At 44.1% G+C, this 13,664-nt stretch overlaps 1 protein-coding gene across 2 annotated transcripts in view; it reads right to left on the bottom strand.

The window, feature by feature from the left end:
- satb2 (SATB homeobox 2) overlaps window positions 1-11,140 on the bottom strand; it is a 200,264-nt gene extending 189,124 nt beyond the window's left edge. For both annotated transcript variants that reach the window (XM_055637731.1, XM_055637730.1), the window contains exons 1-3: window positions 10,562-11,140; window positions 9,556-9,795; window positions 4,903-5,079 (exon numbers count right to left, since the gene is read on the bottom strand). In XM_055637731.1, coding sequence (XP_055493706.1) covers window positions 4,903-5,079; window positions 9,556-9,736 — 358 coding nt within the window. In that variant the 5' untranslated portion in view covers window positions 9,737-9,795; window positions 10,562-11,140. The remainder of the gene's footprint in view (window positions 1-4,902; window positions 5,080-9,555; window positions 9,796-10,561) is intronic.
- Between the last annotated feature and the right edge of the window lie 2,524 nt (window positions 11,141-13,664).

Here is a 13,664-nt window from a genome sequence, read left to right as displayed (position 1 = left end):
ATAGAGGGAGTGCAGAGACGGTTCACCAGACTGATTCCTGGGATGTCAGGACTGTCTTATGAAGAAAGACTGGATAGACTTGGTTTATACTCTCTAGAATTTAGAAGATTGAGAGGGGATCTTATAGAAACTTACAAAATTCTTAAGGGGTTGGACAGGCTAGATGCAGGAAGATTGTTCCCGATGTTAGGGAAGTCCAGGACTAGGGGTCACAGCTTAAGGATAAAGGGGAAATCCTTTAAAACCGAGATGAGAAGAACTTTTTTCACGCAGAGAGTGGTGAATCTCTGGAACTCTCTGCCACAGAGGGTAGTTGAGGCCAGTTCATTGGCTATATTTAAGAGGGAGTTAGATGTGGCCCTTGTGGCTAAGGGGATCAGGGGGTATGGAGAGAAGGCAGGTACGGGATACTGAGTTGGATGATCAGCCATGATCATATTGAATGGCGGTGCAGGCTCGAAGGGCCGAATGGCCTACTCCTGCACCTAATTTCTATGTTTCTATGTTTCTAATATATAATAGATGCTGGCATTAACAAAGCGGCCGTTTTTGAGAGGCCTTGTGTTGAGGTTTAGTTTAGTTTAGTTTTGAGACACAGCGTGGAAACAGGCCCTTCGGCCCACCGAATCCACTCTGAACAGCGATCACTGCTCTAACACTACCCTACGGCACTAGAGACAATTTACAAATTTACCAAGCTGATTTTACCATGATTTTATCATAGATTTGAACTTTACCAGTGTAGACTGAGTTTGCCAGAATCCCAAGGGCTTAGATGTGATGGAATTGATTTCCGGAAAGTTTCTTCAAGAAATATGTAATGGGGCCCAACAAGGGAGAGGGCAAAGCTTCATCTACTCTTAAGGAATTGGGCAGGGCAGAGCAGGTGACTGAAGTGTCAGTGGATGAGCAATAGTTATGGATAAGGACAGGTCTGGTCCACAATTTCAAGTTCTAAATTGAGACTTGGCCAATTTTTGGTGGTTTTAGATAGGAACTTGCAAGAGTTGTTTGGAGTAGGTTGTTTGTGGGCAAAGGGACTCCCAGTAAGCGGGGCATCGAAAAACGTGAGATACAGGGAGCTCAAGATATGCATTTTCCTCTTAGAGCGAAGGGCAAGGCAGGTGGGAGTATGGAACCCTGGATAACAAGAGAAATTGAGGCCACCGTCAGGAAATAAATGTAGGCCTGGGTCAGGTATAGACAGCTGGGACCAAGTGGATAGGGAATTATGGAGCATACTTAGAAGGAAATCAGCAGGACAAAAAGCGGCATGAGATTGCTCTGCCAGATAAGGGCAACTGGAGAGAAAATAGGGCTCAAAAACAAAACTGGTCACGCACGTGTGGAGCTGCAGAAGATAGACAAGATCCTCAATAAATATTTCTCCCCTGATTTTACAACAGAAAACAACATGTAGACTCTGGAACTTGGGAAAGTGAATGTTGATGTCTTGGAGACAGTCCCTATCACAGACAAGGAGATGCTGGATGTCCTAAAATGTATGAACGTACATAAATATCTTGAGGCTGGTCAGATAAATCCAAGGACTTTATTGGAAGCTAGAGAAGGATTTGCAGGAGCTCTGGCTGAGATATGTGGATCATGGTTAGACATGGGTGAGGTGCCCGAAGACTGAAGGGTGGCTTATATTGTAACTACATTTACGAAGAGCTGCAAAGAAAAACCTGGAAACTATAGACCAGTAAGCCTGACATCTGCAGGTCATTACTGGAGAGCATTCTGAGGGATAAGATATATAAGCGTTTGGAAAATAGGGGTTGATTAGGGATAGTCAGCATGACTTTGAGCCTGGGAGATTGTGTCTTGCAAATTTGATTGCGTAACCAAGATTGATGAGGGCTGTAGGCGTAGTCTATATGGACCTTTGATAAGACTCTGCATTGTAGGCTGCTCTGGCAGATTAGAATCCATGGGATCCAAGGAGATCTTTCTGACTGGATACAGAATTGGCAACATGGTAGGAAGCAGAGGGTGGTGGTGGAAGGTTGTTTTTCAGATTCAAGGCCTGGGCCACAGGGATGTACGCTGGGCCCATTTCTGTTTGTCTTCTACATCAATGGTTTGGATGAGAATGTATGAGGTCTGACGACTCAGTTTGCAAATGGCACCAAAATGGGTGGCATTGAAGATCGTGAAGATGGTTATTAAGAATTATTGTTGGATCTTGATCAGCTGGGCAAGTGATCCATGGAATGGCAATTGGACTTTAGTTCTGAAAAATTGTGTAGGAAATTAGGGAAGTCAACCTAATGGAAGACCTTCACAGTGAATGTTAGGGCTCTGGGTAGTGTTGTCCAACTAGAAGTACAGGTACATAGTTCAAGTTCAAGTTCAAGTTCAGGTTCAAGTTCAAGTGAGATTATTGTCATGTCTCTCTGTACAGGACAATGAAATTCTTGCTTTGCTTAAGCACACAGAAGATAGTAGGCATTTACTACAAAACAGATAAATGTGTCCATATACCATGATACCTGTGTCCATATACCATGATTGTTCCCTGAATGTAGTGTGACAGTTAGATAAGGTGCTGAAGAAGGCATTCGCCAGTCAGGAATAGAGTAGAAAAGTTGGAACGTTATGTTACAGTTGAGCAACACATTGGTGAGGCTGCTCTTGAAGTCTCCAGTTCAGTTTTGGTCACCTTGCTAATTGAAATATGCCATTAAACTGGAAATATAGCAGAGAAGGGTTGCCAGGACTTAAGAGCCTAAGCTATAGGGATAGGTTAGACAGGCCATGACATTATTCCTTGGAAGACATGAGGCTGAAGGATGATCTTATGGAGGTGTACACAATCATGAGGGGAATAGATGAGGTGAATGCACAGAGTTGTCTTTATCAGAGTAGGGGAATCAAGAACAAGAGGGCACAGATTTATGGTGAGAGGGCAAAACTTTAATAGGAATCTCGGGGGCAACTTTTTCATACATAGGGTGGTTGGTATTTGGAAAGAGCTGCCAAATGAGGTAGATAGCAACATCTAAAAATATTTAGATAGGTAGATGGATAGGAAAGGTTTGGAAGCATAAGGGGCAGACGTGAAATAACATTGACTAGCTTGGAAGGGGTATCTTGGTTGGCATGAACCACTTGGGCCAAAGAACCTGTTTCTGTGCTGTTGACATGGTGACAATATTAGTGAGGAGGTATGGTCTTATGACAATCCATTGGTTATGTGATTACTTTGTCTAGTTGATTTGTACTGGATGTGAATTCACATTCTGGGCTTGCATGCTGGGATTTGATGTCCAGACCTCTTGGCTGCAAGTCCAGTGATGTGACCACAATGCTACCATATCCTCTGGCATTAGGGCTGAGGAACCCATGACTAAGCCAGCCTGGGACAGGGAGCTTGTGACTGCGAGCAGCTCCCAGTGGAAGCATGGATCAGTCCAGGTAGACCAAGCTCCTGAGGTCAAATACAACGGATTGTGTAGACCTTCATCCCCGACCCCGTCCCCGACCCCCCCCCCCCCCCCCCCCCCCCCCTCCCCTTGTAAGCATACACTGAAAATGCCTGGGACTGAGTGCATGTGGATGCCCCCCTATCAACCCAGAGGGACTGGCATCAGTTGGGAACCCCAAGCTTAAAGCAGGTAAATGCTGTGGAACTGGTTTGATGAGACAAACAATAATGCAGGGACAGGAAAGACTGGAATTCAACCCCTGACACGCAGTATATTAGTTCCGTGCTTTAAGCAGATAAAAGGCCTTCCAAGCTCACCCCACTGACGCATGTTATAGTTATAATCATATTCCATATTAAATACAAAATACAACAAAGCTGATCATCTGAGCACCATTATTGATAGTGTTGAGCTTGTTAAGCCAGTTTATGGTTTATACGGTTGATACGGCACAGAACACATATAAGATATATAGAGTAACCCCCTCACTGGTGAATAAACCAAGATGTACATAGCCTGACATGTGATCTCCAACTTAATGCAGTTCAATGAGTTATACATCACAAACACCCACATCAATTGTAATTAAGGCCTGGTCAGAACAAATTAGAGAGTTTGATGTGTAGTCAGTTGATTAAAAACACACCGTATATGCACAATACAATATAAGTTTCTGATGATACATTTCTACAATTGGTGTAACGTTTTTTTGCTGCCGATATTGCATTAAATACAATGGTTTCTCAATTACTACATGACTCCAAAGCACAGTTTGCTCCTGTGTTAAAGTCTGGCGCTGATAATGCATTCAGGCTTACAACAATGAACCTTTGCACCAACAAAGCAGTTCTCATGGCAATTAATGCTAAACTGGTGGAAAATATCATTTCTGAGAACAGTCGGATCTGCCCAGAGTATTTGGTTTCATTCTTCCCTTGCACTTCAGTTGTTTCAAAATGATTTGTCATTTGTTTAAAGAAATATCAGAGTATCTTCCTGAACAATGCAAAGGCCAACAATACATTAAAACATATTGTTCTGTTGCAACTTCAGTAAAATTCATCTCCTTGAAATGGCAACATCTTGTGACTGATGTTAACATCATATTTCCCAAGCAAGAAATATGAAGTTAGGAACTATTCCACTTTAAATTATTAATGGATAATTTCTAAAGCTATAAAATGTAATAATATGGTAACAATTACAAAACTCTAATCCACAAACCACTTATGTCCTGTTGATATGAATATTGTGATATTTTACTAATATGATGTTCCATTTCAAATAAACAGAGAACTACTGTTACTGCTAAGATAATTTAATTTGCAATGAAACCCAGCTGATTAACCTTTAGCCACAGCAATTTTTGCTTTTGCTCTCTACAAGTTTCTAATGCTCGAGTTAATGACAAAATTGCTGGACAAATTAGAGAACAAAACAGCAAGCAAAGGAACAGAATGTTGGATCCTACCTTGGGCCTGTGCGGCTGAACTGTGGGAATATCCGAGGGATAGCAACGCTGTCTCGATGAGCTGATTAAACAACACGTCTTTACGGATCAGCACAAATTCAGCGTGCTCCTCTTTCCCTTCACTCTCCACAGGATTGTCAGACTGCTCCACCACACAAAACACTGGCAGGGTAGACCCTGAATAAGAGAGAAACAGAATCCATATAATACACAAGCTTGTGTTTTGAAAAGAGTCAGGTCTGATCACAACCCAATCACTACTAACGCTGTTTGACAGGATGAAGATTTTGTTCGTTGACCAGTTTATTAATTCCAGCAGTGTGCCAATAGGTTTGGTAATCAGACCACAGTTTAGAACTCAGAGACAGTCCTTATTGTATACCCCAGTTCCATACACTACTGCCATTGGCCTTTCCCTTCATCCATGGCCATTGCTGAAAGCCACAGCTTTACCAAGATTTTAGTTTGGGGATGACCCCAAAATACTTCGATCACTTCATTTCAAATGATGACAATATACTTAGCAAGTACATTTGTTGCACAAAATCCATCAGTAGATCTGGATTTTTAAACAGGTCAATTGGCAAGAGATTCCACTGCGCAAAAAAATAACCTGTTGTCAAACAGAAGTAACAGCATTCTTCCAAAAGAAAGGAAGCCGATTTCAAAAAAGAAAAATGCTGTTAGAGTCACCTTAGTCTAGGTTTTACATATAATCCACATCATAGATATTTGTGACTTTGCACAATCTAGTTTTTTTCATCCAAGACATATAATGCAATAACCCACTTGCATATCATCTCAATAAATTTAACAACAATATTGGGTCCTCATTTCCAAAAGCATCATTTTTTTTAAAAGATAAATCTCCTTCAATTTAACTTTTTTCCCATCTCACTGTTAATGCTTTTTTTTTGTTTTGGGAAATAGTTTTCGCCTGAGATAGGATGACAATGTGATGATGGGTGTGCAATATTATTGGGTTTAATAATATAAAACATTAATTAACATGTTATAACTGAGCTATAAACAGTATCTACATGATCATTCTGACCTCTCATTGCATCATTCGATACACAAACGTACAATCTTTTTCACAAAGTTATTCACAGTTCAGATAGACATGTTGAAACTATTAGAGAGAGAAAAATGAATTCCAAAGTTGACAACAGTTTTTCTGCGAGTTAGATTACAAGAGAGAAATCTCTTGTGACAGTGCTCTCTAAGTACTGGCTCAACTCTCATCTAAGGTGCCAGCTACTAAATAAGATGGAAATAATGAAATAAAAATGTGATCACTGATTCTTGTCAAGCCAATCCACATTTATCTTGGTCATGCCAGTGTGTATGTTCTTTAACAAAGCAAAGGCAGAAACACTAAAAACTCATTCATTTTACCAAATGCTTCTCTGTTTCATTTCTTAATTTACCTTTGGCAAATAAGTTTAATTTTGTTTTGTTTTTTTTTAAACAATCACTTGCCATAATTGGGGGATTTATGTTCTGAAAAGGGGATTCCTCGTAACACAAAGCTCAATTATTTTGCATTTAAAATCTTAAGAGGCAATGGAATAGTCATTTGATATATTTGGTAGCAAGGTTGGTAGGAACCGGCTGGAGGATGATAATGTCTCCTATAAATCGGTCTCAGTATAGGTTTGACAAAATATGGTTAGAAACATAAATGGATACTAAATGATAGGATCCGATAAGCTGGTGGTATGAAATTCTGAAAGTTGACAACACAATCCTAGTGATTTGCTCAAGGTAAAACGGGTAAACCCCTAGCCTTGACATTTTACTCTTTTTCAACATTCTGCTAAACTGTGAAATAATTTGACTTGGGTATATGACACAACACTGGTGTCAAATGCTTGCTGTTAGAGTCACCTTAGTCTAGGTTTTACATATCATTTACTTATCATAGATATTTGTGACTTTGCACATTCTTTTGGCTTTATCCATGACATTTAATGCAATAACCCACGTATATCATCTCAATAAATGGAACAACGATAAATATCATGCAATGTGAGCTCAATTTTGCTCATCCAATAATGTTAATAGCGTAATGATCACACATAGCGTACATTTTGCTTAGAATCTTTTAAACCTAGGCACTTTATGTTGATTAAAAAGTTGGTTTAAAGGCTTAATTCTTTCCTTATGATTCATGTGATTCTTTTGAAATCATTTTAATTTTATTTCCGAATCTTTTCATGTTCCAGTTGTCTGATTTTAATTAGTGAAAAGATTCTAAGATTTAAATTGATGTGAAAAGTGGAAGTTATCACAGTCGTGGAATCAAATGAATGCCTCGTTTGTTTAGAATTTGACTGAGCTTATGGTTAAATTAATTGTGAGGGCAAATGATTAAATCTAAGCAGAATCCCGGAGTATAATGACTGTATTGAAATATAAAGGAAGGATAGGTATCCGAACAATCCAGGCACATGATAATTTTGTTGTCCATATTCACAAAATAATTCTATATAGCGGCAGACATAATACTATGGTCACATATTCCAATCATACGGACTTCCAGGAGGGACTTTAATTACTTTTCACAAGAGTGTGTCTTCAGATGGAATCAACGATTCAATGACATGTATTGACCTCTTATTTAGGAGTTACCATACTTATACTTTTCGCCTGATTTTCCTAAGTAAAGTCAAGTTAAAGTGAGAGTAAAGATGAGGTTTGAGTCTCGACTTAAAAGAGTCGATGGAGGGGGCAGTTCTGATGGGAAGAGGGATGCTGTTCCGAGTAAAGAAGTCTCTTCAGAGTAAAGAAGGCTGGAAGTCTTTAGAATGATGGAAGGTTTTGACAGAAGATAAGACACAAAAAGCTGGAGTAACTCAGTGGGACGGGCAGCATCTCTGGAGAAAAGGAATAGGTGACGTTTCGAGTGGAGACCCTTCTTCAGGTACTGAGTGAATGTTTCCCTGCGAGGAAGAAACTACCAAATCAAGATAGTCACCGAGAAATTTCAGTAACAATTCCTGAGCATGTAAAGCTGGCTAGCGGTCGGAGAAAGTGATTGAAGTACAGTCTAGATGTAGTGATGGGGGGTGGTAGATAATCGCACCAGGGAGAAAGGAATGGCGGCTTCGGTTGATAGATTAAGCTTAAAGGGGTTCTAGTGAGTGGGAACTGCTTGGGTCGAATAGCCTCCTTCTGTACCGCATATCCCATGTTGTTCTACGCTAACCACTCGTTTGAATAAAGCCGATTTTCACTTTTCTTAAATAAAGTGCATTCCTAAGTGGTTGGGTTAATTAGCTACTGTAAATGCCCCCTAGTGTAGGTGTTCGTGAGCATCAGGAGAGAGAATAGGTAAAGGGGTTAGATTACAGGGGAGAATGGAGTGAGGGTCCCGGCCCCAAACGGCGCCTGTCGCTCACCCTCTCCAAATGCTGCCTGGCCCGCTGAATTTCCCCCGACACTTAGTAATTTCCTCAAGATCCCAGCTCCTGCGCTTCTTTTGTCCACAGTGGAAACAAGTGGGTCGATGGAAACTATCTGAGAGGCGGCATCTATATCCAAAGGTACAAATACACCGTCCTGCCTCCCAGAAATACAGTTGTCGGATTATTCCGTGTTCACCGTTACATCTAGGTTACAGTGCAGTGGAAATACGGCTGTGGCACAGCGGTAGCGAGAGAGGAGAAACTCTCCGTTCTGCCACCATCTAAATCCTAACATGTTCTAGACTAGGGGAGAGTCGGGGAGAATGTGATAATTAAGGCGCGGGGGCAGTGATGCTTTAAAGATTAATTATTCGCAGTATTGACCAAAAATTAGCTAAAGCCCCCCCCCCCCCCCCCCCCAAAAAAAAAACTGACAATTCCTAAAACTTGCAATTCATATTAGCAATGGATAAATCAGGCGCGTTAATTAGATGCAAGGATTAGGCCAAAGAAAGGCACAAAATGCTGGAGTAACTCAGCGGGACAGGCAGCAGCATCTCTGGAAAGAAGGAATGGGTGAGGTTTCGGGTCGAGACCCTTCTTCAGACCCATTCCTTCTCTCCAGAGATGCTGCTGCCTATCCCGCTGGGTTACTCCAGCATTTTTTAGTCCATCTTCGGTTTAAACCAGCATCGGCAGTTCCTTCCTACACGCTTCTTCAGCCCTTCTTTAGGCTCTGCTTTTGCACTGAAAGTTGCCCCCAACACACTCTGGGAATGCGTGTGATTTCGGTGTTCCTGCCGCTTTCCGCGAAACTTTCCCCACTGCCCCACCACACACACACACACACACCGCACATACACACACACACACACCGCACACACACACACCGCACACACACACACACACCGCACACACACACACACACACACACACACACGGCTGCCTCTCAACGGATTTGAGAACACTTTTGCTAGACTATTGAGAAAATGCCAAGATGCGGACCCTGCCGATGGTGGCGTGGAGACTGGAGAAGAGCCATTGGAAGCTGGCCCTTTCGGAAGCTGTGTGTGACAGGGACACTGAGGCTGGTAGGTAATGCTCAAACCGAGCAAAGACAGCGGGGAATTGGAAATCGGCCGCGCTTCTTCCTGTAATCCTACACCCAGCTCACGGCAGATTAACCCTGACACCCAGTATTAATGTGTCTCTGCTGTCAGTTGGCGCAGTGTCTCATCCTTACCTCCCAGAGTCTTGTCAGGGGACCCATTGGACCTGCCTCTGCTTCCGTCCGTCGGGCTCCCGTTGGGTTCCAGCCTGGCCCTCTTACCCGGAGGTGGCCCTTGTGCCTCGGGGCTGCTGCTCGTCCTCTCGGGGCTGTCCCGGGGGAAGGGACAAGGGGGACTGGTGCTTCTCATTTCCATTCTCCGCCACCAGTGCTTGGGAGCCGCCGAGTGCCGGTCACCGCGGAGACTGCATAGACCTTGAAAGAAAGAAGACAATCTGAGCCTCACACACAGTGCGCCAACTTGCCCGAACTTAAACAGAAAGCGATTGCATTTGCACGGGTCACACGGGCGGAGTTGTGCGCGATGCCCTTTATTATTCGGCGTAACTTTACAAATAAAGTCGGGTTACTGCTTAACACAGCGAGAGTGAAGCCTCAATTAAAGGTTGCTCTCTCTCTCACACGCAGGCACATCGACATCAACACAGGTACATAAACACCCACTTAAATGTCTCTGAAAACAAGCCGCAATTAATTTCAGGTGTCTGTTAGTGAAGCGATGAGAGTTAAGGCGCAGTGGAGTTAAACCCACGTTAAACCCCTTCAATGGGCTGCAGGCAACGAAAACTCAGGCACCGCAAGCCATTACGGAAAAGACTTTCGCTTAAACGAACTTGTCACATTACAACGCTCTGGACAGCTGTTTGACATTCTTGAAGCAGAGAGAAGCACCTTTTCCTTCAATACTAGGGGGAGCGGCGCCGTTTGAATGCGCCTAAAGAGAGTGGTAATAACGCACACTCGGTCAAACTCAGGTGACTTCTTATGACATAGTAATCGTATGATCACTATCGCTTCTACCGCTATCCCCCGGGGTTGAAATCCGACTTTTGACCGTTCTTCTATTGAAGGTGACTAGTTCGCTGGAGACGAGGCCATATCCCACACTCACTCTCTCGCCCCCTTTTCAGCGCGGCAGCCTGACATTAACGCCTGCCCCCGTCGCGTCCCTGCAACTTACTATCTAGGAAGTGTCTGTTGGCAGGATGCGCGGAGATGTGTCTCTGTCCATGGGCGAGGAGCAGGGGATCCAGGTCTGGAGGTTGCGCTGCCAGGCTGCAGACAGCGACTCAGCAGACCCTGCTGTCGGTATCTCCCGCCGCTCCGATGTTCGTGTCCGGCAGGAGAGGGAGGTGGATGGAGAGAAGGGTTCGGCGGTGCGAAAGAAAGTGGAACTCACACTCACACACACTCACACTCACACTCACACACACTATATTCCAGCGGGTTTCCCTTCCAGCGGTCACTCCTTTCTCCAATTCATATAGAAATTATTTTAAAGAAATGTAATCACTTCTTTAAAAAAAAATCACTTCAAAGATTCAATATGCAAAATGAAACTTCCAGTGGAGCTGGCGTTCGAGTGTAAGAGGCAAGAGCCGCCCATGTCACTTTGATCATATCTCTCCACGATCGAAGCCTTGGAACTGACAGCGACAGACTGAGAGAGGAATTATTATTTGCGTTGACTCATCAGCCCTCCTCCGGGTTGCTCCCTGCTCGCTTCCGTTCCTGGTTCGGGACAGACTTGTATTTTTTGTTGTTGCAATCAACGGTGAGCCCCCAAGGTGAAAGGAGAGGGGGGGGGGGGGGGGGGGGGGGGGGGGGGGTAGGGGGAGGTGGGTGAGGGGGTGGGGGGTAGTCACGGGCGTGTAGCTCTCGCTGCAGCTCTCTCTCTCTCGGACAGCGGCGCTCAGTTTGATTAAAGAAATAACACGAGATAAAATCCACACACATACACACACCCCTCACCAAGACAAACGCACAGCACATACGCTTCCCGTCTCTGCCGCGCAGGGATTTTTAATCAGCTTGATTACTGTAAGACGGTCCGCATTTATTACAGATAATAACACCACATGACCAGATGATTAGATGGCTGGTTGAGCCTCCTGAATAGGGGTGCTGAATGTTGCAAACGCACACACACACACACACACACGGCACCTTCATTCACAAGCAGACCCAGAATGCAGAAGCACAGACGCAGAAAGATCAAAACTGGGGCTCGCGTATAAATGCAGCCAAATACACCCTTGTTGTTATTTGGAGCCGACGGAGCTGCACCCGGTCTGGGAAAAGCACTCTCCTTACACACGCCAGGCACTGTCCCTCCTCCCCTCCCTACTTCGGACACACAGTTAAGTTCCTGTTACAGGGAGAAGCGTCCGACACCAACTTTCTCCTCTCGGTGTAAATAGACAAGTGAAATTACAGTCCAGTTCTTCCTTTTATTTATCCCCCCCCACAGAAGAGTAATATAAATGAAACAAGTGCACGGCCGTGTAAAATTAGTTAAAAATAATAAGCTGCATTCTTGATAGACAGATGCGGTCGGCTTTTAATAATTTATCAGAACGAACCTAAATTTGTCTAGGAGCATGCACTGAATATTTAATAAAGTCAACAGTTCTATTCTCTCCCCGCCTTTGTCTTTTCAACCCGAATGTTTGCCCGTGTCTCCGGCCCTACGTAAGCGTTTGCTTGCATTGCACCGGCTGGCCTTGGGCTGGCTGGCGGACGGATAAAGTCCTATTCCTGGGAAAGTGGATGTGCATCGCTTTTTTTTTTGTTTCTCTTGCATTTTCACTCGCTTCTCGAATTCGACACCAGCCCGCTGCTCTTTAAACCACTGCAGAAGAGCCTCCGGTGAAAGAATCTTCACTTTTACTGCATCCCAACATCTGTGTATGTCTTCATCTTTGTTAACCAGGGTGCTTGAATCGTGAATTCCGTACTTAGGGACTCATCACATCGATCAAACGATGCTTGGCCACAGCTCTGACCAGGCAACCAAAACTTGCTGGGATTATTTTGTTACTTGCTTGAGCGGGCGACCCTGTCAGAGAGCTCAGAGCTTAAGGTGGCTCCTACGTAACTATTAGTAAAATAAAAACTTAGTGCCTCCAATTCGGGACAAAGTGCATTATAAAACAGGTCCAGTTTTATAAATACAATCCTGCAATTTCAGATTTCCACATTATTAATCTTCCAGTTACAATAGAGAAAAGAACCGGGTTTAAAGGGTTAAATTGATCACAATCTCTAAAATTAACCATGGGTATAATCTTATTTTGACCGGGACTGATTGCCAATAATTTAGATTATAAAAAAGTATTTCGACTCACTATCTAAACTCTACCTCCTGAGCGTCAGACACGGTTCTCAAGAAGGTAACTATATTATGCAGCTCTACCAGGGCTGCTTGACAGAGAGTGCCCCGAAATAAAGCGTATAATGCCTGGCTCACCCCCAACAATGATGTCAACTGGATTTATTTAATAATCCAGAATATGCGATTGATGCACCATCAACCATTCCGCAGAAGCAAGAATGAATGAATGGATTTTGCGAGGAGGGGCACATTTGCCACTTGGAGCAGCTTCTCTTGCGTTTGCAGTGAAACCGCTGCTCTCTCGCCCACCAGCCCTGCAGAACTCATCCTCCTTAAATCCAGCCGCCCGTACGGTGGCGCCACTGCACCGTACACATCCAGCAAAGCGTAACCACATCGCACAACTCGAAATCCCTACTTGCTCTGGCCTGCCCTGGCCACCCATTCACATGTCAACCGCCCTCATCTCCTGGAAAATAAAATAAAGTAGGGCCAATCGCGACTTGGATAGCAAGGTGGAGGGGAGGGGGGGGGGGGGGGGGGGGGGGAGAGAGAGAAAAAAGCCAGGCTTGAAAGAGCAAACATTACCTTGAGGCGGAGGCGGCTCGGCTGGAACAAAGGCAGGACGGGGAAGAGGAGGAAAATGTGAAAGCAATCGCGAGTCTTCCCAAATAAAGGTGAAATGGTCCCGGAGACTTGTGCGAAGTGAGCCGGCAGCAGGCGCCCCGGTGTCCGTGAGTAGCGCCTCCCGAAGCCGCGCATTAACTGCCTGGTAATATCTATCGTCGGAATGAGAAGCGTGTTTGCCGTCAATGTAGACTGGGTCGATATTCATTGCATTTTTAATTGGTTTTAATATAGATCTGCAGTTTAATTCCCTCACAGATCGCATCTGCCGGCACTTTGGGTGCCCATTGAGTAGTTTTACAATCGCAGCAAGCAGTGCCCT

Source organism: Leucoraja erinacea, chromosome 7 (assembly GCF_028641065.1).
Source record: "Leucoraja erinacea ecotype New England chromosome 7, Leri_hhj_1, whole genome shotgun sequence".
NCBI classification, from domain to species: Eukaryota; Metazoa; Chordata; class Chondrichthyes; order Rajiformes; family Rajidae; genus Leucoraja; species Leucoraja erinaceus.
Note: the sequence above shows the minus strand (reverse complement) of the source record. Positions and strands in the feature narration are given on the sequence as shown.